Genomic DNA, 25209 nt, shown 5'->3' on the forward strand with positions numbered 1-25209 from the left:
TTACCATTGGAATGATAAGTACAGTGATTGCAACGGATCTGCTTTACTGACATAAAAAGGAAGATACCAAAATGGAGTGGAGCTGAACATCAAAAGTTTGGAATATAACAAATTGCTAGCAAGAAATTCACTGCAATGGATTTCATTGTATTCAATTTATTACAAAATGCTAGAACTGTTCCCTCAAGACTGTGGAAACTGCCACAGTATTGAATAATACTTCCCTCGTGCTTCTAGAGCATCATTTCATGTAATGATGCTTATACAAAAGGTAAATTAATCTATCACAGCGTTACCACTTGCTGTACAATTGGAAGTTGGAAAACCATGGACTAGATAAAATACAAGTCTTCAACCATGACCATCACTTCCATGATGCATTTTACAACAAAAATTATTTGTATAGATACACAATACATTGTGTGCTTGGCAAAGGACCACATTGTGTGCTTGGATGAGAATTGCATTCTTGGAAAAAGACCACATTGTGTGCTTGGCTGAGAATTTATGTCTTCCACATTGAGGTTCAATGCATGGACAATCCTGGTTGGAAGCAGAACTGTAGAACAACCTGAAAAAAAGAGCATCCACGTTAAAATTTTGAAAACTAATCAACACCATCATTATCCTAGCAAACAATAAACTATATGTGATCAGGAACATCAACACGCATATATACACGAGCACACAAGATCAAAATAAACACTTTCACCAAACACAAAACTAAAAGATAACAACCAACGTTGATTTGGGCAATAGGACAGTTAACACTTTATCACAAGCATAAAAGGACAGAACATTGTTCAATGAACATCAACAAATCATGAAGAGGGCATGTTCAAAATAACATAACAATCTATTACGCTATCATATACTATTCCATTAAGGCAAAATCAGCTTGATGAAGTCATGAAAATCCAACGAGATCTTTGACTAGAGGCAAGGAATCAAAAATCCAACAACAAAAAACGCAATGATAAGGTTCAACCCTCATTGGCCTTTGACCATGACAATGTCCAGGTTGTTTATGGGATTAAAATATTTAAAAAATAAAATAAAAATAAATACATAAGGGTAACAAGAAGCATGAAAAAACAGGGTAATGAGAATAACCTTGTTTCACCTAAAATAATGGAAAACTTAGAAGCAAGAAAGCCATAATTGTCACAAACAAAGCTAGGATGAGATAAAATTCAACAATAGGTCTATGAATAAATCAATTCTGTGGAACAAGAGGCACATAATGAAAAGGTACAAGATTATTCTCATATTCCTGAACATTATTTTGAGTAGTGTGACTTTCCTTTAGACATTCCTATGGAAAAGGATATCATCAAAGCATCAAAATAAGAGGTAACAGAACTAGAAGTTTTAGAGAGACATATCAAAAGAGAGAATGAAATGCTCAAAGAGAAAAACCACAAGATTCTCAAAAGGATGTATCACTGGTAGCATAAAAATTCCAAACTCAAGAAATATAGGAGGGAACTACACTTAAAGATCAAAATTATGAACGAAAATATACTAGTGAGGAAGCCTAGATGGTTTGTTGCCATGAAAAATAAGGGCACCCAAAACAACCTGGGCATTTTCATCTAACCATCTGAAACCATACTCTAAATGAGGAAGTTGACAAAAAAATTGCAATTTTGTCAAATTGCATGAGGACATGCACTAAATTAAGTATGGGGAATGATGGGCCCATAATTAGTAACATTTCATCATTTTTTTACATTAGTCTGATCTCTTTTACCTTGTAGAAACCCTCATAATCATCTTTCCTACATCATTTTGTCATATTTCACATGAAATATTCCATATGAACTAAAGAAGGTTCTACAAATGTAATAATTATGTTATTCTACGTTTTATATGTTTTTCTTTGTAAAATTAGGCTAATATGCAAGTATTGTAGAAATTAACAATTTATGTAGCTCATCTATTAATCTGTAGTAGAATCCAAGGTTAGTAATGCTTTTGAAGTAGTGAAGTTGAATGAATCACATGGACAGGTAGAAAAAGACTGCAATAAGGTGATCCATCCATCTGGTGCATCAAAGAAGCGATTGAGTCATCATGGTGGTGAAATCAAATCTTAGGTCAACCCATCACATGGCACAAAGCGCGAAGATAGATTACACTAAGATGATTATGTGGTAGAGCAACCAACATCAAGTGATGAGATATATTTATGTATCAAACATGTTAAGGAATAACACAATGATGGATTGAGTATGTGGTAGAGTGATCCGAATGGAAAATGGCATCAACCCATGGTACTCATCCACCCATATTATTCATCAACCCATGGAATTTACCGATGGTATTGTAAATGGCATCCACCCGTGGTATTGTAAAATCCACCCATGGTATTCATTCACCCATGGAATTGACCCGTGGTATTGTAACTGAAAAATACTATAAGTAACAAGTCACATCTTGTAAAAGGACAGATTGTCCGCCACAATGTAGCCTTTACAGTTCAGAGGCATGTAGCACCACATCTCTTCTCAGAGATAAGCTACCATCGCCCTAGCTGGTTTATTTTCATTACTATTTTAAATCAAAGTTTCTTTGTGGTTTTGTTTATTGGGCATTCTCCTATTTTTCTTCTGGCAATTCAAGTTTTCAGATCTTGGGGGTCTCTCCTCCCAAGATCCATTTCAAGTTTTCAGATCTTGGGGGTCTCTCCTCCCGAGATCCATTTCAATCTTTTAGATCTTGGGGGCCTCCTCCCAAGATCCAGATCAGTGGTATCAGAGCAGGTTATGATTCCATGGGAATGAGGGTTTGATACATATTTCAGTTTCAAATTTTGTAGCAATATTCAACAAACTTTAGGCATGTGCTACAACCTCCACAAAGCACTTTCTTGGGTCAAGCAGGAAGAATTTTCTTTTTTTCATTTTTTTGCAGGAATTTTTTTTTGGGCGGCGACTTTGCAAATCAGATCTGAAACATTTAGTACAAAATTTACAAAAACAAATACCAGATCTAGATTCCTCTCGAAAAATCACCCAATTTCAAAAAAAAAAAATGGGTCGAATCGGAGTTCGGACGTGGGAGATATCGCTGATTTAAAATCAGCTATTTTACCAGAATTTTTGTGACGGTGAAACTGTTGTAGCGCGAATCTGAGATCTCAGAGTGTCCAGATAAGGATTTTTAGCTCATGGGAAGATGCAAAATGATCCTTCTGCTTCTAAAAACAGGTTATAATAAATCTTCTGAGTTGTATTGACTGAGTTATGCCCATTTTAATTCTGGAGCAGCATTCAGAGTGGGTTCCCATTGGAGACATGCCCTCCCACCCCACTTTAGTAGGCACCTGCTTCACATTCATCAGTTTCAACATAGCAGCATTCGCCTTGGGTTATTTGGAGACGTGCCCTCCCACTCCAGGCTATGTAGGCACCTGCTACTTCATCAACAACCAACATCATGGTTATGGGTCAACCGCATAAAATCCTTGTCATCGAAGTCCATTTGCTAGGCCGCACACTGTCAGAATCACAGTTGGTCACAAGCATTACAGGGTATCTCTATCTTCAGATCTTCGTTTATCAGGGTTTTGGGTTAACCACATAAAACCCTTATCTTCAGTGGCTCTTCATATTCAACAAAGTCTTTGCAGGAGGGAACTTTACGCAATGGGGACCATTGCTTCTTAAGGAGGGAGGAATGATCCGAATGGAAAATGGCATCAACCCATGGTACTCATCCACCCATATTATTCATCAACCCATGGTATTGTAAATGGCATCCACCCGTGGTATTGTAAAATCCACCCATGGTATTCATTCACCCATGGAATTGACCCGTGGTATTGTAACTGAAAAATACTATAAGTAACAAGTCACATGTTGTAAAAGGACAGATTGTCTGCCACATTGTAGCCTTTACAGTTCAGAGGCATGTAGCACCACATCTCTTCTCAAAGATAAGCTACCATCGCCCTAGCTGGTTTATTTTCATTACTATTTTAAATCAAAGTTTCTTTGTGGTTTTGTTTATTGGGCATTCCCCTATTTTTCTTCTGGCAATTCAAGTTTTCAGATCTTTGGGGGTCTCTCCTCCCAAGATCCATTTCAAGTTTTCAGATCTTGGGGGTCTCTCCTCCCGAGATCCATTTCAATCTTTTAGATCTTGGGCGCCTCCTCCCAAGATCCAGCTCACAGAGCAACCAACATCAAGTGATGAGATATCTTTATGTATCAAACATGTTAAGGAATAACACAATGATGGATTGAGTGTTCATATGCATTAATAGTGAGATACAAGCGAAGCATAGGGATTAAATTTGAAAAATATCAAATGGATACTTACTCATCATCCTCATTTTGATTTTGTTATTTTCAAAACGATAAAAATTGACCTCACTTGGCACAGTGAAGGACAATAGAAACAAAGAAGATGTTCGTCACATTCTGAAGCTAATTCAGCAATTAGCCGAGTTCGAACGCCTGACCCTAACTACAATTTCCCTCTAAACAATCTTGGAAATGAATTTGGTGGTAGTGTGACAGTCACCACAAACACGAAGGTTTTTTACAACTTGTACAGGTGTCCCTTGGCGTGTGCTAATAAGCCCGAAAGCAATGGCCAACTTTTCACTGTGATGGCAAAGAATATATTCCTTCAGCTCTTCCTCTATGTTATGCACCACAAAGTTTGTGTCTGGTACATACCCTATTTCCTTCATCTGACTAGTCATCTATCATTGCATAAATCCCCTCAGATTGAGGGTGTGATCTATCCCCCGCGACAAAAGTATATACACTCTTCTTGATTTCAATCCAACTGTAGCCAGTTTCTTTCTTTATTCCTCTATCCCTCATCATTTTTCTAACCTTTACTGCATCTGCCCACCTGCCAGATGCCGCATAGATGTTTGCTAACATCACATAATTACCAGAGTTTTGGGGGTCTAGCTCAAACAGGTGTTCGGCTGCTAATTTACCTAGCTCAACATTGCCATGGATTCTGCAGGCACCAAGCAAGGCACCCCAAATTGAAGCATTGGGCTCGAAAGGCACTTTCTCTTTGATTAATTTATGTGCATCATCTAGGCTCCTAGCTCGTCCAAGAAGGTCAACCAAACAGGCATAGTGCTCTGCTCTTGGAGTAATATGGTGATCTTGAATCATGGAATTAAAATATTGCCATGCTTCATCCACTAAGCCTGCATGGCTGCAGGTAGACAGAACAGCCAAAAAGGTAACATCGTTAGGCCTTATGCCCATCTGTTGCATTCGCTCAAAAAGTTGGAGAACATCCTTTCCATGACCATGCTTTCTATATCCTGTAATCATGGTAGTCCATGAAACCACGTTTCTTTCATGCATTGTGTCAAATAGATGTCGTGCATCTTCTATCCTCCTGGATTTTGCATACATATCAACAAGAGCGTTCCCCAAAACAATATGTGACTCAGATTCAACTTTAAAAATGTGAGCATGGATTTGCCTGCCCTGCTCCAGGGCTGCAAGGCCAGCACATGCACCGAGAACACTAGAAAACATAACATGGTCTGGTTTTATACCAACACGCCATGTTTCATAATAGATTGATAATGCCTCTTCATCATGACCGTGTTGTTGAGCATAACCAATAATCATCGTCGTGCAAGCGATCACATCTTTTGGGGACATCAATTCAAATATAACACGTGCATTGTCCATGTTGCCACACTTGGCATACATATCAACAAGTGCCCCTCCCACAACAGAATATGATTGAAAACCCATCCTGATAATGCAAGCATGAACCTGGCTACCCTTTTCCAAGGCTGCTGAGCTACTACACGCTCGTAGTATGCTGCCAAAAGTAAATTGATCAGGCTTCATTCCTGCCTGCTGCAGACAGAAGAGTCTCCAGGCTTTGTCAGCATCCCCTTGCACAACATAACCTGCAACCATTGCATTCCATGAAGCCACGTCTCGTTGAAACATTTTGTAAAACACTCGGCGTGCATCCTCTATACTTCCGCATTTCGAGTGCATATCAACAAGAGCACTTTCCACAAATAAATACGACCGAAATCTTGTCTTAAGGATGCTACTGTGTATATGTTTTCCCTGTTCCAGAGCCCATGATCACGCACAAGCCTGTAGAACACTTGCAAAAGTATACTGATTAGCCTTAATTCCAACCCTTAGCATATTGGAAAACAACAATAGGGCTTCTTCAGCATACCCATGTTAAGCATATCCTGCAGTCATGGCAGTCCATGTGACCACGTTTCTTTCAAACATTTCGTCAAACACTTGGCGTGCATAAACAAGACTACCACATTTAGCATACAAGATAATAAGTTTGGTTTTCAAATTTGTATCTGGTTTAAACCCATCTTTGATCATATATTCATGAACTAGCCTGCCCTCTGCTACTGCTTTCATGTCAATACACGTCTGCAATAGAGAATTATAAACAGCGAGGTCTAGCTTAATTCCCTGTTGATCCATAACATGTAAAAAACCCATTGCCTCATTCAATTTTCCTTGCTCACAGAATGTTTTAATATCTTTGCTCGATTCACAGAATCCATTTTTGCCGAGTGATCTTTCATTGGCATTAACGATGGCGTGACTTCATTGCCCAGAGTAAAAGCAACAGAAGTTACTCTGATAATGGAGACAATGCAGGATATTACAGCTATATCAAAGTCTGTGTTTTTTGTAATATCTCCATCCTTGTGCCAGTAATGGTATGAAATTCCTTGCCATGCCATTGGCTAATAGTTTAGCTTCACTTCATGTACAAACAGAGATTTGTGTCCTTCAAATGTTGTGAGGTGACCACTGATGGCACATCTTTCCCTTACAAAAGCTGAACATGATACGCTTTGCAGTATTATGGACTGTCAGAAACTCACTCTAGAAGCCTGTACTCATGTAGCCCAAAATGAATGCCTGGCCTTGAGGATGGTTGAGCAAGTTTTCTTCTCTGAGAAAATTTGAATGCAAACGAGCGAAATGGGAATTGGTTTGGGGCAAATTCGAATTGCCATACCCGCACTCAGAATTATGTCAGATGAATTAATGTTCCACGGTGGTGGGTGGAATGGTGGCGGAGGTTGGCGGAGCTCGCGAAAGGTGGCTGAGGGCGGAGGAATTGCCAGTGGCCGGAGCTGGACATTTTTTCGGGCGGTGACGGAAACCAGGCAATTCCTCCACCTTGTTAGACTACTTCGATAAAAATTGACATAAAGAATGCAGTAGCAGCATAACATGAAACCTAGCAATCGTCTTATCCATCATGCAACAGTGTAGAAAAATAAATCAGTTAAGATTGAAAAAAGGTAAACGCATGTGATTTGTTTGAAATTATTCATGAAGGGATGCATAAGGTTTTATTTAGGTACACACAAGTAACAAAACAAAGGGGAGAATAACTTAGCATCACCTATAATTTGAGAGCTTTTTATCAGAATCCGTGAAATATCAGTAACAGATATTACATAAATGTAGTCAATTTGTTTTGAAATCCTTGGCTACTTACCGACGTTTAAAGTGTTTGATACATACATCATGTGTTGGGACAGGTACAACTAATTGCTATATTAGATTTTGAATACTCCACTCTTACCATTCATATATGGAAAAATGCAAACAATATTGCCTTCTTAAGATGTATAATTTTAATTTGAGTATCCCACAAGAAAGCATTTCAAAACCTTATGGAAAGTCTTTACCCATCTATCTTAATAAGGCCTTTAAGGCCCTTCTGGATTGATTTGTTGGGGGCCACCCTGGCTGTAATGAAGTATTTGTGTCTAACGATTTCATACCTATTAAGAATTAACATGGGCAAGACAAGACAAGCAAGTGGTGGAAAATGCTTGAAACCATTCTATCTTTGTGTATTGATCTCAAAATCTGAATTTCTATTACATCAATGATTATTCTAGTTTTTCTAGATCTAGATCTAGATCACATTGACAACTCATCAGTGGATCATCATGACACCTCGTCAAGATAATAATTACAAGTGTATTCTCAGACTTTGTGATTGTTTAGGGATTCAGAGTCTAACATCCCCCACTTAATCACAAGTCTAAATAATTGTACCAATAACATTTGTTACATTCAATTTAAAACTGTTGAATTGAGTTTTGATGAAGATATGCCTGTAAAACTGCCAATATTTGAATATTTGGAAACGATCAGCTGATATGTTTGAACATTTCCATTGAAATCATTGTTGATTGAAAGCTGATTGATTCTGCTGATTTGACTTTCAATAGTTGATTCTTGATAGGATCCAAATCTGGGCTTTGAGTTCTTTAGGTGGTGATTTTTCCGGTTGACCACTAATCATCTTCCATGGAAACTGGTCGCTTAAGATTTACCACTAACCTATTTGCTTTGAATGATGTGGTGGTTTAAGGTTTACCACTAACCAATTTGCACTTGAATGATGTGATGTTTTTGGATTACCACCAACTAATTTTCTTTGAATAAGGTAGTGGTTTTTGGATAACCACTAACCCATTTGACTTCATCAATTTACTCCCCCCCCTAAAGGTGTAGGAAAATTTCTTTTATCATTGTGCCGTCCCCCTTTAGGTGTGGAGAGTACCTGCTTTGACTCTTGTGTCTTTACCTCTGTTTTGACTAGGTGGTAAGACTGATGTAGTTTCTTCACTTCTTAATTCCATCTCCAAGAATTTATCCATCCATAATGGATTGTTTTCTCTGCTTTCTTTTGCTTTTGACATCTTGTTGATAGATGATTTGTATTCCCACAATGAAGACAAGGATGGAGATTAAAGCATTGTTGAATTTTCTACAAGATGTATAGTAGAAACAATCTTCTGATCTGATAATTACTCCCTAATGATCTTCAATCAATTTATTTCATGTCACTAAAATCATTGAGCTTATACACAGAAAATCTCAACAGTAAATGCAATGGAAACATTAAAGATCATAAAGAGACAACCATGCACAATAGAGACAACAAATTTCATCTTGGGAAACCTAACCTTGGGAGAAAACCCAACAACTTTTCTTTAGGAGAAATTATTCTTCAACAAGGTTTACAAATCAATAATTTGTCTAGAAATTTGTGCCAATACCCAAGTCAAAATACCTGGAAAATCTTGTCAAACTCCAACAAGTCAAAGTTGGTCAAATTGCCTAGAATAATTAGAAGTCAATGTTGGTCAAACTACCCAAAATATGTGGTCAAACAAACTTGGTCAAACTCAGACCCATAGTCAAATTTGGCCTTGTCGCCCTTGCAATCACTTGCGGTTGATTGTGGCTCTTGCAACTTGGTCAATAGCAGTCAAACTTGACTCTTGTTCAATAGTTAAATGTCGTCAACCCGCCCTCCTTCAATTCGGTCAAAGTCAAGTCAATTCAGCCTCCTTTTGTCACACATGTTGTTGCTTTGGAAGAGAGATGATGATCAAAGTGAAGTGTCACATCATGTATATATACAAGTCGAATGGGTAAGGGACACATCCTTTCATGCTTGGGCTGACTTGTCCTTTTTGAGCCTACATGATGCCCAAAAATTTATTTTTTATTTTCATTTTCACAATTTTTCGAGGCCAACTTAGGTTATCTCTTGGCATGCAAGAATATCTCCCGATGCTACATAATAATCAACACTCCCTCTTAGCGAGGGAGGTATTCTCCTTGGCTGCAACATATTTCCCCTTAGCTGAAATTTTTACTACATAAGAAAAGTTAATGAGCTTGATGTGTTGACTCCTCACATGCACGTCTATAAATCAATCCATCTTGGAGTAGGTAATATGACTCCTCACATGCATGTCTATAGATCACTCCATCGTGGAGTAGGCAATGTGAGTATCATGGACCATTTATCCTTGGCCAAATCAGCATGGCCCACCAAAGTCTTTTATGGCTTCTTAGTTAAATGTATCAATCTCCTCTGGTCAAATCAGCATGACCCAACCAAGGTCCTTTATGGCTTCTCAAGAGAAGATCCACCCTTGGACCATTCACCCTTGACCAATTTTCCCAACCAAAGTCCTTTATGGCTTCTCAGGTGAATTACATGATACATCTATTTGCTATGGTCAAATCAGCATGACCCAACCAAGTTCTTCTAGGTTCTCAAGAGAAGATTTGTCCAATATTGCAATTGCCCTTGGCCATTCACCCCTAGTTAAATCAACATGACCCAACCAATGCCCTTCATGGCTACTTAGGTGAACGCATCCATCTGCCTTGGTTAAATCAACATGACCCAACTAAGTCTATCTGGCTTCTCTGGAGATGGTCTGCTTGATCTTGCAAAGATATCAAAACTCTCTCTTAACGAGGGAGGCATTCTACATCACGGAAAGCTTGTTTACGAAGTATACAAACTTCACTCTAGATAGAGGCTTAATGAGAATGTCTGCACTTTGCTTATCTGTGGACATGTACTAGAGTTTCATTGTTCCCTTCTGCACCATGTCTCGGATGAAGTGACTTGATGAAATAGTCTTGAAAGAAGCTTTCGAAGCCACACTGCTTTACGACTTGCGACAATGGTTGCGAAATACTTTGCCTTTGCGGTACTGATAGAAGTTTGCTTCCTGCTAAACTAGTATATCATCGTTGATCCCACGCTGAAGCAGCACCCTGAGGTGTTCTTTCTATCCTTTGCACTCCCAACCCAATTTGAATCAGTGTATTCTTGCAACCTCACTTCACCACCTAAGACCCACTTGAGACATCTCAAAGCATATCCAACTATACCATGCAGGTACCTCAACATATGCTTCACTGCAACCCAATGGATCTACCTCGAATCAAGTTATTAACCATATACTGGCTCAGGGTGTTCATTGCAAAGCAAATATCAAGCCTGGTGTTAACCCAATACATTAAGGATCCAAACAACTCACTGTAATTGTGGGATCCACCAAATCTAAATCTGAAGCGAAATCACTCAACTTCTTCAGATTGATCATCATAGGTGTAGCCATGGACTTGTAGTTCATCATATCAAATCTTCTCAAAATATGAACAATATACTTCCCTTGTCTGAGGAAGATCTCATTATGTCTTTGCCACACCTCTAATCCCATGAAAAATAGTGCATCAGACCAAGATCCTTCATCTCAAACTCTGAGGCCAACTCTTTCTAACATTGAAGCAGGTCTTCTTGTGGTAATCTAGGTTGCTCCCTTTATCATGGAAGCAAATCCTCCTGCAACCGCTGCTCCCTTTGTGACATAAACAAGCCCATTTTCCATTGCTACTTCCTTTGTTATGCAGGAAAGTCCTTCTAGCATTGTTGTTTATTGTGTCAATGAAGCATACTACGCTGTCTCACATGGTCCCTTCATAGAAGACATATTGCTTCTAGAGACCTCCCGTTTCTGAGCATCTATTCTGACAATCTCAACTCATGACATCCTCTTGGAAGGTTGCTCCTTCCACTTTGCCTGACTATTTGTTGGAAGCTCATCTGGTCATCTGGCACGGTCCTAGATGTCCTTGCAATTATTTCAACTCTAAGAATTTGACCATATGGTAACTGGAACAAAAATCTTCTCGTAGTCCACTCCCTATTTCTGAGAGAATCCTCTTGTCTCAAAACTTGCTTCTATGTTGCCATCTGCTATGTGAATCATCACCTTGGCAGTGTCCACAATGGCTCTGTTTTCCTTTTTACAAACTCCACTCAGGAGGCCATGGAAGGAAAAATCATAACAAACCCAAAAACAAGGACAAGAGGTTGACCAAAGAATAAAATAACAATGATAATCAAGGGAGAAAAAAATATATAATCTCTTGATCAAGGAATAAATTTGTTGAGGCCTGTAGGGAATTGTCAACTCCCTCTTGATCCTTGCATCCTTGTAGAAAGCACTGAAGTCCATCTGCAATCTCATCATGCTTAGATTCCTTTGTCTTCTTCTATGGTGGATGCTCATCGTCATCATCATCAACATTGATTGTTGATGCATGCTGCTTTCTCTTCCTTTTCTTCTCAGGGCATTGGGAGGCATAAGATCCAAAATCATGACAAATGAAGCACTTGAACTTTGATATATCCTTTTTCTTCTGATCCTAAATAGGAGCAAGTCTTCTACGTGTATTATTCTTATCAATCATTCCAAAATTCCTTCTTCCTTTTCCTTTCCTTGTGTGAGTTGCAAGAGCTTGGGTTTCTTCATCTTGTGGATTTTGCAAGCTATTCCTGGAAAACAATTTGGTCTTCTCCTGGACACAATTATTCCATAGCTTATCAAACTTGGGAAGTTTTTCTCGTGCACAAATTCCTTGAATAAATGGCTCCCATGAGGAGGGAAATCCATTGAGAGTCATTGTAACAAGCTCTGTGTCATCAATGGTATCTCCAATGGCTACAAGCTCATCTCGAAATTGGTAGACTCTCTCATAAGATATGAGACAACGAAATCTGATATAGTCATCATGACTTTATGAAGACGATTTCTCAAGGTTAACTCCCTACTAGTGTTGCTCCTCTCATATAATCATACCAAAGCATCATATACTTCTTTGGTAGTTTTCAATGTAGCAACATGAAAATCAAGTGGTCCTTTATGGAATCTACCAAGATTCTCTTCACCTTGGCTTCATTCTTCATATACTCGGCTTTCTCTTGAGCTTCCTCTGGCTATGGAATGACTTTCTCCACATGATCCTGAATTTCATTCTCTTTCAAGATAAGGAGTATCCTAGGTTTCCAAGATCTGAAGTTGATGGCACCATCTAACATGTCTTCAACTCTAAGACTTGGTGCCATTTTAACAGAAGGTCCAAAAACCAATCAAGCTGTTGAACACTTATCTCTTAGGCTGACTTCAATAGCTATTGTTTCAACTAGATGGCTCTGAAACCATGTTGAATTTTCGACAAGATGCACAGTAGAAACTAGTCTTCTAATATGATTATGACTACCTAATGATCTTCTATCAATTTATCTCATGTCACTGAAATCATTGAGCAATTATACATAGAAAATCTCAATAGTAAATGTAGTGGAAACAATAAATATCATAAAGAGACAACCATGCACAATAGAGAACAAATTTTATCTTGGGAAACCCAACCTTGGGAGAAAACCCAACAACTTTTCTTTAGGAGAAATTATTCTTCAGCAAGGTTTACAAATTATAATTTGTCTAGAAATCTATGCTAATATCCAAGTCAAAATGCCGACAAATCTGGTCAAACTCCAGCAAGTCAAGGTTGGTCAAACTGCCCAAAATTTGCAGTCAAACCAGCCTAGCCAAACTTGGACATGCGGTCAGTTCTATGGTCAAATTTTTCCCTGCTACTCCTGCTGTCAATTGCGGTTGAATATGGCTCTTGCAGCTCCATTAATTGGGGTCAAACTCGGCTTCTACAATTTGGTCAACTGCAGCCAAACCTGGCTCTTGCAATTTGGTCAACTGTGGTCAAAATCGACTCTTGCAGTTCATTCAACTACGATCAAACTCAGCTCCTGTAACTTGGTCAAATGTGGTCAACCTACCCTCCTTCAACTCGGTCAAAGTGAAGTCAATTTGGCCTCCTTTTGTCATGCGTGCTGCTGCTCTAGAAGAGAGATGATGTGATGATGAATGATCAAAGTGAAGTGTCATGTCATGTATATATACAAGTCGAATGGATTGAATTTTGACCAAAGGACACACCCTTTCATGGTGGGGCTGACTGGTCTTTTTTGAGCCTACATGATGGCCAAAAAGTAAAATTTTAATTTTAATTTTCACAATTCTTCTAGGCCAACTTAGGTGACCTCTTGGCATGCAGGAATACCTCCCGATGCTACACAAAAATCAACAAACATTGACTCTCGATGTGACCATTTCTCTGACAATGCTGACACTTTTTTATCAATACTTTTAACTTCATCAAGAAATCCTGCACTCACAAACTGAACTGGTAGAGAAATTTGGAATATGAAAGCTGTTTTCTTTGGTGTATCCCAATCCATGCCGATTTCTGTTGAATGAGATTTCTTCCTCTGTATCACATCTTGCATTACTTTGCTTTATGAGCTCGTATGTGCCACAACTTGTATCATATTTGTCGATGAATTCATGTGTATTACAAGATGCATTGACTTTTTCTATTAGGTCTTTCGTATCACAAATTGCATCTACCTTCATTGTAGGCACTGCATCAATCATATTATCAATCTGATCCTGCTTTTAACTTAATTTAGTCTAAAGAGTATCAAACAATTGATCCATCATATCTATTTCGTTTTGAAAATCTTTTGCTGCTGCTAGTGTGTTAGCCATTTGATCAATTATGGTTTGATTTTTCTTTAATTTCCACTTAAGTACTTCAATTTATTGTGCTATTCATGGTTGCACTCTTGCAAATATTTAATTTTTTGACAAGGATTTAGTAGACTTTTTCCTCTACTCATTTTTACTTGACTCGCTTGCTTGTCACACTCACTTGATCACGCTTGCTTGATTTTATGTGACTTTAGGGTGTTGGGTACTACTGATCATGCATCCTGTATTTTGATTACAATCTTGAATTTGATGACTCACTTGACTTTGGTTACAATGACTTGAATTTTGATAACAATGATTGACTCAACCTCTGGAACTAGACACACAATAAAGTATCACGTGTGCACAATTACACTCAAGAACCACAGTCCTTAGACCCCCTTATTCAAGTTCAGGCAGGTCCTTATAGATTCCAGCACCCGTTTTGGTGTAAAAGCTAGTGTGCCAATAGATTGGAATCACTTCTCGAACCTCCTTGACCAGAGTCAACCTACCTCCTAGAGAAAGCCAACGATTACACAACTTCTTGGTTCCTTTTTTCTATTTTGTCTACCATCCAATGCTCGTCTTTCTTCTTGCAATATTTTGGCTTCAGGAGCAAGCCCAGGTACTTAAGCTTGATTCAATATATGTTCTTTGAAAAGGAAAAACCTACATGATTCCCCTTTGCAGATTCTTCTTCTATCTGATTAGTGATATGGAAGATTTCTGTCTATAAATTTCCATTCCTAAAGCAGTAAAAAATAAATCAAGAATTTCCTTTAGATTATTTACCTTCTCCTAGGTCCATCACATAAAATTAGAACATCATCAATGAATAGTAAATGTCTCAAGAAAAAATATTTGCCGGTTTTACTTTGTTCAAATTCCTAGATATTTTTACCTCTATTATAGATCTACTTAAACCTTCGACAATGATAAAAAAGAAAAGAGGTGTTAAGGGACACCCTTGCCTTAGCTTACAGGAAGGCTTGAAGAACCCTGAAGCAGAGCCATTGATTAAAACTGCAAATGATACTTAAGACAAGCGCCCCATGATCCAATTCACCTCCAATTCACCATTTGGATACAAAATCTAATGTGAAGCAATATCAATCTCACATGGAACTTGTTGGATCCATCATAAACCTTCGATAAGTCAAGCGCCCTAATTGTCACATGTCAGTACGCCTTTCCAAAAATGTGCCGGGGGTTCAATCGAATGTATATTCATGTATGCAAGACCCTCAACAATGAAGCAAATGCTCTTTAAATTTTGTACTATATAAGCCTCTATATATGAAATGTTGGTGCCAAAAAGGTGGTAATACTTGAAAAACATGCATCACAGCCGCACAAATATGGCCTTAACACAACATCCTCCTAACACAGACTGCTTGTGCAAAGTCTTCAAACTAGGACAATCCTCATGCTATGTGAGGGGTAACACTCACCACCTATGACAATTTGCTACAAACCTTTTTTTTCCAAAGTGCATAGTTAGCACTAGTAAGCATATATAATGTAGGAAAACATTATGACAAAAGCAACAGAAACAGAAAAACAGAGAGAAGAAAAAAATAGAAGGAACCTTTGTATTGCTTTGGTTTGAAACAAAAGCATGGTGCCACTGATACCGATAGAGAATGATCTCTTCGAATCTTTACCTCCATAGAGACCTCGCCCAGCAATCTCCCAATTCGTGAAAAAAACTTGATGTTTTGCAGGAAGTAAACTTACCTCCAACCCTGCCTCGCATGGCTGCCCTTGCTCTAGCAGAACAAGGACTCATTGGGCAATTTACTAGACTCTGGCTTTCGCCGGAAACAGTGCAAAGATGGGTGGAAAGGAATTGGTCTGATAAAACGCAAGGCAAAATCTCCATACGATTTTGTGGCAAAGGGTATTTCACCTTTCATTTTGAAACAAAAGAAGATAAAGACTTAATATTCCAAAATGGGCCCTATTTCATGGATTCAAGAGGATTATATCTCAACAAGTGGACTCTGGACTTCTATCTCGAGTTGGACATACCGAGCGTTGTTCCTGTTTGGGTCCGGCTTCCTCACCTTCCTCTTCACTGCTGGGGAGATGAATCAGTTCGAGCTATTGGGAATGATGTAGGAAAATACATCGATCGCAGCGAACCTAAGGACAACATGCAGGCCTATGCTCGCGTTTGTGTAGAAGTCGATCTGGGCAAAGGACTGCCATAAGCCATCAAACTCAAGGTAGACAATTGGACTCACATTCAGTAATTAGATTACGAGCAGATCCCATTCAAGTGCAAGGTATGTCATGAATATGGCCATTTTGCTAATCGTTGTACTAAACTAGTAGATGTAGACAATACTCAGCAAGAAGAGCAATGGAAAACAGTGAAGAAAAAGAAAGTTGCCCCTAATCCCAAGCCAAATCCTGAAGCTAGTCCTTCTTCTCATATGCCTCCCATTCCTCCATCCTCCTCATCCCTCCCTAATCCTAATCGCCAGCCAGATCCTCAACCCTCTTCTCCTTCCTCCAACGCCTTCCATATCCTCTCCCCACCTGAAGATATTCCTACCCCCGTGATCCAATCCGATCCCTCAAAATCCCCTCCCCCTCTGATTATTTCTTCCTCCCTCCCGCCTGACCCACCCCCAGCCAAAATCACTAGAAGCAATTCAAAGGAACATGGTGCAGCTCTCGACAATCAAAAGAAAAACGGACCAGGAAAGAAATCAGCTAAACAACATAGAGATGAAAATGCCCAGAAGGATATAGCAATGGGCATCCAGAACCCCATAGAGTCCTACATCTTAGGACAAATAGACAAAGATTCAGTAAACAAGGAGCAGGGAGGGCGAGCATCCCTCCGCAATCCTCATTTGAAATGATGAAAGTCCTCTCATGGAATAGCAGGGGACTAGGGCACCCCTCCAAAACAAATGCCTTCAAAGACCTAATAACTCAAGAGAAACCAGAAGTTGTATTAGTACAAGAAACAAAGCAGGGATAGCTAGAAATGAGCAAAATCATTGCACAGCATAAGCAGTATAAAGGTTGTGCTTGTGAATCAAGAGGAGCCTTTGGGGGAATTGCAACGCTCTGGAACCAAAACATCTGGAGTAACACAGCAGAAACAATAAATCAGCACTGAATAAAGACCGTTTTGAAGAGCATTTCAAGTAATCAACAGATAGTTATTTATAATGTATATGCACCAAACCATTATAGAGATAAGGAGCAATGCTGGGACTCCCTCAGTCAAAATATAACTGAAGAAGATAACAACAACATTATTCTGGGGGGAGATTTAAATCTTATTTTGCACTCCAATGAGAAACAAGGAGGCTGTTTCTCCCCAAATCCCTATAGAAATCAGCTGGAGGCTATAATGCAGGATGGTGATCTTGTTGATGTAGTTCCTAAAAACTGCAAATTCACCTGGAATAATCGAAGGTTGGGGAAAACAATATTATGGAAAGACTGGACAGAATTCTAGTGAACGTAACCCTCCTATCCACCTACTCTGCTGCTTATGCCTCCATCCACCCCTTCACAGCCTTAGATCACTACCCCACCTCATTGACCCTTGAAACCCATTGCCCTTTGGGGCCTCTCCCCTTCAAATACAACTCGTTGTGGAACGAAAATGCAACAGCTAAAGATCTTATCCAACATACCTGGCGACAACACATAGAAGGATCGTCGGGCTATATTTGGGAAAGCAAATTAAAAGAGTCAAACATGATCTAAAGGATTGGGCAAAAACTTACTACAAGGAGCCAGAAGAGGAGAAAAGAGAGACAAAAGCGAAATTAGAGGAACTCCATAGCACAATTGAGAAGCAAGGATTCCAGCAGGCAGATAAAAATCATGAAGATAACCTTTACAGCCAGCTTTATCGCATTAACAGAACAGAGGAGCAGAAATGGAGAATCAAGTCTAAGCAGTGATGGTTAAAAGGCGGGGACAAAAACACGACCTTTTTCCATAAACAAACCACAGTCCGAAAAATTAGAAACAACATTACCTCTATCATAGATAGTGAAGGGAATCAGCAAATCAGCCAAGGTGCTATCAAGCAAGCTGCTTCAGATCATTATAGAGAACTCTTAACTAAAAATGGAGAAGAAGAAGACTACGCAGACCTTTTACAATATTTTTCGAATAAGATCACTGCTGAAATAAATGAAAGTCTGAACAAAGAGATAGAGGAAGAAGAAATAAGAGGAGCCATCTAGGCCCTTCAGCCAGACAAAGCACCTGGCCCGGATGGCTTTCCAATTTGCTTCTATAGAGCTCATTGGGAACTATTAAAAAAGACCTCATTAAAATGTTGAAATGGATTCAACGTAAAAAGGAAAATGGGAGGCTACACCAATTCCACCCACTTAGCCCTTATTCCCAAGGAGAGCCGACCCACCAACTTCTCCCGTTTCTGGCCTATATCTCTTTGCAACTCCTCTTATAAAATCCTTACTAAAGTTTTAGCAACCCGCCTCAAGCCTCTGCTTCCGTCGATTATCTCTGAAAACCAAGGTGGGTTTATGGCCAATAGGCAAATATTAGACTCCTTACTCCTAGTTCAAGAAGCAATTCACTCCAGCCATTCCAGGAACGAAAAGGGATTCATCCTGAAGTTGGACTTGGCTAATGCCTTTGATAGGGTCAGGCACTCCTTTCTTATTGTTGTTCTCCAAAAAATGGGCTTTGTTGCTCCCTTCCTTGAACTCATCAAAGCTTGTATCACGGGACCTTGGATCTCCCCCCTTGTTAATGGCAGGCCTGGTCCTTCTTTTCAATCTTCGAGAGGGTTGCGGCAAGGCTACCCTCTATCCCCCTACCTGTTTATCTTGATGGTTGAATCTTTCAGTAGTGCTCTCGACCAAAAGAGACGAGCTAGCCTCATTACTGGCATAAAGTATGAAAATGGAGTCAAAAACATTAACCACTCCCAGTTTGCTGATGACACCTTGTTAATAGGAGGAGCGTCTGTTACAATTGCTCGACGGTTTAAAGCTCTTCTGGACAAATATATGAGCTATTCAGGAGGCATGATCAATCATCTAAAGAGCTGTATATATGGTTGGCATGCTTCAACCCAAACTCTTTACAATATAGCCAATATTTTTGGGGTTCCTTGCAAGCTAAATTAGGACCATTTCAACTATCTGGGAATGCCTGTGAACATAGGACCCATAAGAGCTGAAATCTGGGATACAACTCTTGATAAACTAAAGAGAAAAGTACAGCAGTGGGGGTCTACTTGGCTTAATCCGGCAGGTCGACTGGTCCTCCTCAAATCTGGTCTCTCATCTCTTCTGCTTTACCAATTCACTCTTATGCAAGCGCCAGCCACTTTCCATAACAAAATGGAAAGTATCCTCTGTCATTTCCTCTAGCAAGGGGGGAAAATGAAAAAAAGAAATGTAACCTGGTTAGCTAGAAGCAAGTTATCCAACGTCAAGACTGTGGAGGACTTGGAATCAGTTCACCTAAATTCACAAACTTAGCTTTTAGAGGTAATATTGTGTGGAGATTAATTGGTGATCAGCAAGCTTGGTGGAAAAGAGTTCTTGAAGCCAAATATCTCAGCAGCCCAATGTAGCAACTTTTAGACTGCGAAATTCCCACCAGAAGCAGTTCAAAAGTTTGGAAACTCTACAAAAAAGTTATCCCCATTATGGCACAAAATATATCCAAAGTTCCCAAGGGTGGCAGCAGTGTCAAAATTGGAGCAGACAAGATTATGGGGAACCAGCCTATCAGTAGCCAACCAGGTACGGACCAAATTCTCCTCTTCCTGCACAACAAAGGAATACATTATCTGGATCAAATTTCGCAATGGGACATAAATTCGCAGACTTGGAAGGGATGGAGCTTCCCTCCCATTCCCAGAAATCTCAAGAAGAGCGCTGACAATCTTCAGATTCATCTCCACAGCATTGCACCTATCATAAAAAATGGCATTGACAGTTTTCGTTGGGATCCCACAGGTTCTAGTTACACAATTCAAGCTAGACACCATTACTTGTGTAGTAGGGACTATCCTGCTCCTCCTTGGACGCACTAGAAAACTGTTTGGAAGTCTGAGACCATCCCCAAAATAAAAAATTTTATCTGGACCCTTTTAAAAGGGAAAATCCTTACTGCTGAAAATTTGTAAAAGAGGGGAATAGCTGGGCCCTCCCGATCCCCAAACTGTCAAGGGGTAGAAGAAAATATCCAACACCTATTCATCACATGTCCCTTTGCAATCTCTTGTTGGAATGGAATCTCCCCTACTAGCCCTCCCCCTTGGAACCCCCAGCATTCCATTGGAGAGATTCTAAGCCTCTGGAAGAAGAGTTACCCTTGGCAGCATAAGAAGAACAACATAGTTAAAAGGATGTGGGATGCTCTTCCCTATGCACTTCTGTGGAAAATCTGGCTTGCAAGGAATCGCAAGATCTTTAGAGACAAGCAGACCATCACTAGGCAACTATGCAGCAAAGCTAAAAGTTTAACGCTAGAAACCATTTATGCTAAGAACACAAAGAAAATTGATGTTGTCGGCCTCTGTGTAGAAGAAAGAGACTTTATTGGCAGCTTGATAGACAACAACAGGGACATTCAAACAACAAACATTGATAGCCACCATTCCAACACTCCCAGTCACAATTGGAAAATTAGAGTCAAACATGAAGAATTCTCAGAATGGCTTCGAAACAGTAATTCCCATTCCCTCTTCTTTGATGGAGCCTCTAAATCCAATCCTGGAGCGGCAGGTGCAGGTGGAGTCATTTATAATCCTAGTGGAAATATCATAACCACCTTCGAGTGGGGATTGGGATCTCTATCTAACAACAGGGCAGAAGCGCTTGCTCTCTATCAAGGACTAAAACAACTGCAAAAGCTTGGTATCAGTAAAGCGATGGTCTTTAGAGACTCTGCCACCATTATTAGTCTCATGATCAGTAATCGTAAGGCTTCCAACATCTTCATCCAACAAACAATAAGCAGGTGCCAAGCTCTAAACCGCCAAAATTGGGATCTACAATTTTACCATGTGCTCTGCGCCTTCAACAAAGAAGCTGATAAATGTGCCAACCAAGTGTACAGCAGATCCGAAGGAAATCTCATCTACAACAATGTAGAATTCCAACATCATTTACCTTGACTTTTTCCTCATCGCTTGTGACAATATATCCAAATCTGATCCCTACAACAAACTCAAGAAATTTCCTGACAGGATCCAGCGCCATCTCTTCTTTGCCAAATCTCCGTCAGCGATTTTTTCTCTGCCCTTCAATCCTGCTGCCAAACCTGAGCTTTCGATCTCTGGTCGATCCCGTGTCTCCCGTGACTATTCCCTTCTTCCCCCCGTGACTTCATCCTGCCTAACCTGTGCTCCGCTCTCCTTAAATCTGACTCCCCTTCTGGATATCAGCATTCAAAAGTTGTGGTCCTGATCCCTTGCGTTTTTTCTTTGTCCCCAGCGCTCTACCGCTTCCGCTCTCTTCTCCCATCCCCGCTGCTCCTCTGCTCCTTCCTTCTGTATCCTCATCAGCGCAAGTCCTCCTTGCCCTCCCTTATTTTCCCCCGAAGCTTATCTCCTTCACTATCCTGATCCACAGAACGATTCTAGTCCCGACTCTATTTCTGTTCCAAGCTCCGAATTAGTCCCTTCGTTTTTTAGCAGGCACTCTTTCTTCACTCGAAGCAACAGGACAGCATTCAGAACTCAAAAGATGGCACGGAGTGAAGATTGCCTACACTGCACAGACCTCCAGGCGGAGTTGGAACAAATCAGAGTGCACCAAAGAATTCTGGACTCCAAAATCGACTCACATGCCTGGATGACCAACGAAAAATACGAAGCAGACCTCAATCTCTTCCTCCATAGGGTCTCCTTGCTCCAGGAACAGTTCAACGAACTAGCCAATAGATGCAGCCACGCTCAAGAGTCAACTGACATCCTCAAATACATGTTGGAGAAACGTAATGCGCCTATCACTAGCTCATCAAGCTTCAAGAATGTTGAAGCTGAAAGCAAACCAGATGAATCAACAGCTCGCCATATCAGCCATATCAATATAGTATTGCAGATGCTGTTTTCTATTATTTCAATTTGTTAAAATCTACACTTGCTCATGTTTTCCACAAGTCAGAAATGACAAAAGCTTAGGAGAATTTTTGTATCGCAAACCACCTCCTAGCTTCGCCTGCGGGCCTCAAAATCATGTATCTCAGGAGCTTAGTCTCCCAAATCTTTTTGGAATATAAATAGCAGCCGATTATGTTAAAAAAAAAGATAGAGAATGCTCTCTTCGAACAATACCTGCTAAACGAGTAAAAGCAAATGAACCTTAAACCTCTTCGGATAACAAGAATCCCAATGAAGCTTTTGATCTCGGGAACAAGCATGTGCACTAGTGTGCCAAAATGTAGAGTGAATCTTTATGGTTATGATATCATGAAAACCCAGGGATAACCATATACCATATTAAACCAGATTTGCTGACATTTACAGCAAACAGGCGAACCAAAATAGTTCTCTATTATATTAAGAAAAAAGGATCACAATGGATATAAAAAGTCGTTGGCCGATAGTTACACCATGTGGATAAGATAATTCTCCAAATCTGGAAATTCTCAATCTTATTTCATGCATAGTAAAAATTAAAAACATGCTGACTACTACATGCATAGCTGCAAACTAACACGCAAACGATGCCAACCTAAGCTAACCTAACAGATCCCAGTGCTTGTCAATTTTAAGTGAGAGTGGGCCAGGTTTATTATAAAGGTATTGTTGTGCACTTAAGCCACCAGAAAGCAGAAATTGCTTCCTTTACACTTTATCAATGAATGGAGCAGTTAATCAGTCCTAAATGTCATTCATTTATGATACATTTGGTTCGAACTTCAATGTCTAGCCATTTATGTAATAGCGTTGTCAAGGATGTTTTTATTTCATTCGCTTCCATTTTAATATTATTACTTCTGGTTAGAGTGAGGGAGGGAGCTGAATTACATACATATTAGAGCACCAAGCATGTGAAGAAAGTCAGTGTTGATTGAGAAGCTCTGCAATAGGGCCATTGGGCCAAGTTCAGAGAAGGAGAAAGCTGAGGAAGCCTATAAAGGAGATGCTATATTGTATGGAGACTATTACGAATGAAGTCCTGCACAGACAGTGGTCTCCATAGAAGAAGAGAATCTTCCATTTGCTGCAGCTGAACATGCCCAGAATCCTGTAATGTAGTGGTTTCCTGTTTTTTCTTACTGTTTTAATATGTGCACTGTTATGGTACTGCCTGTTGACAACAAAAAATTAGGCCTGTTGACAACAAAAAATTAGTAAGAAGGGAAAGCCTCCCCTACCCTTGGGATGATGTGGCCTATAGCATACTTAGGTACATATCCTATGAATGGAGGTTGATTGTTTTGTATGCTTGTTAATTTAGGCTACCCCTACAATCCATAATCAAAATGAGTGAGAGTGTGAGGGAAGGAAAGCACCAATACATTTCCCATCATGGCCTCAGTAGGCTCATTATCATGAATTCCTTAAGTCATCTGAATAGCCATTTGTTGTATCCTCAATAAACTCTAACATTTAAATAAACTCCAACATTTAACCAAACAATAGGAGAATCAAATCCCACTAGGACTACATACACCAAACCCCAGATTCCATTAGAGCCATGGCCAAAACTAACCTGCAAAAAAACCCCATTTGCCTACATAGAGACAACATACGTATTAAAAAAAATACAGCAACATAAACCAATGGTCATAATACTATATTAAGAAATTTGATATACATGGAGTGAGAAATATTTCTAAAATGATCATGGAGGATGAATGTATGCTCAATAAACTCCAACATTTAACCAAACTAGAAGAGTATCAAATCCCACTAAAATCACAGGCATCAAACCTCAGATTCCATTAGAGTCATGGCCAAAACAAGCATAAAAAATCCTCATAATCTTACATAGAGGCAACATACATATTTAAAAAAATACTAGCAACATCCAAAACCTTAATGCCACATAGAGACAACCCAAAATTCATGATACTAGACATTATTGTCAAACGCAAATTACAAAATAACCAAACTGAGGTCCTCATCCAAGATTTAAGTGTCGTAACTAACCGATGAGTATACCGCAAATGAATCAGGGAAACTGCCACATGTGCAGCATATTGGGTGAGTACCAAATTTGCAAACCGACAAGCAACAAGGAGGCCAAAAGAAATCCCACATGCGCATCCAAACGAGCCAAGGGTCGACACAAAGAGGCATCAAACTGCACGTTAAATACAAATTATCAACCCTAATAATAATTATCAACAAGTTTTACTTGTCTTTGTCGTCCTCGGATATCTGTCGCTCTAGTTGGGCAACTCTAAAGCTTAAATCGTTGATTAATTTATCATTTGATTCAACTTTCCTGTAGAGATCTGCCAACACCTTCTGTATGGCCTCATTATCCATTTTGTCTATTGCTGGACGTCCCTTCCCTATGCCATCGTCATCATATGCTGCTGCATCACACTGTATGCTTTCACCCCCTATATGATGTTGTACTGGTTCATTCGCTAGAACTGGAACTGGAACTGTTTCTGAGGAGGAAAGATCCAAGCCCTTCAATTCTAGTTCGCAGGTATCCTTTTCGCAATTCTCTGCCTTTTTCACAACATCTTCTGTCTGGAGTTGCGTTGTTTCTGATAATTCAGGAGTACCACTGTTTCGGTTAGAGTGAGAATGAGAATCCATTTCAGGGGTATGCTCATCCCCCTCCATAGTCATAGATTTTCCTGCGATTATGGCATCGAGTGTCTCTTCCAGCTGAAACACTAGACGGTATACAGCCTTCCTTGACTCCCGCACAAATGACTTCACACCCTGCACAGAAAGAAAGAAGAGCATATATTATTTGGTTAAACATAATGGTAAATGATGTCATGTAATAATTTAAGGTTTCATGCCCCATTAATTATTAAAG

At 39.6% G+C, this 25209-nt stretch overlaps 2 protein-coding genes and 1 pseudogene across 2 annotated transcripts; 1 reads left to right on the forward strand and 2 right to left on the reverse strand.

Annotated features, from left to right (window-relative positions):
* Positions 1-183: 183 nt before the first annotated feature.
* Positions 184-25016, reverse strand: LOC149195643 (uncharacterized). The gene is made up of 2 exons (XM_089408646.1): positions 24357-25016; positions 184-571 (listed from the first exon to the last, which is right to left on the reverse strand). The coding sequence occupies exon 1, from the start codon at positions 25011-25013 to the stop codon at positions 24561-24563; it is 453 nt and encodes a 150-aa protein (XP_089264772.1). The 5' UTR covers positions 25014-25016; the 3' UTR covers positions 184-571; positions 24357-24560.
* Positions 4707-6002, reverse strand: LOC149195644 (putative pentatricopeptide repeat-containing protein At3g13770, mitochondrial pseudogene; annotated as a pseudogene).
* Positions 15985-16443, forward strand: LOC149195645 (uncharacterized). The gene has a single exon (XM_089407985.1). The coding sequence runs from the start codon at positions 15985-15987 to the stop codon at positions 16441-16443; it is 459 nt and encodes a 152-aa protein (XP_089264111.1).
* Positions 25017-25209: the final 193 nt, after the last annotated feature.

Source organism: Pinus tabuliformis, chromosome 2_2 (assembly GCF_031772625.1).
Source record: "Pinus tabuliformis cultivar Carrire ecotype Pingquan chromosome 2_2, CPIR1, whole genome shotgun sequence".
Lineage (NCBI taxonomy): Eukaryota > Viridiplantae > Streptophyta > Pinopsida > Pinales > Pinaceae > Pinus > Pinus tabuliformis.

Coding starts and splice junctions, on each gene's coding strand:
- LOC149195645 (XM_089407985.1), top strand. CDS start 15,985: ATGGCTGCCCTTGCTCTAGCAGAACAAGGACTCATTGGGCAATTTACT.
- LOC149195643 (XM_089408646.1), bottom strand. CDS start 25,013: ATGACTATGGAGGGGGATGAGCATACCCCTGAAATGGATTCTCATTCT.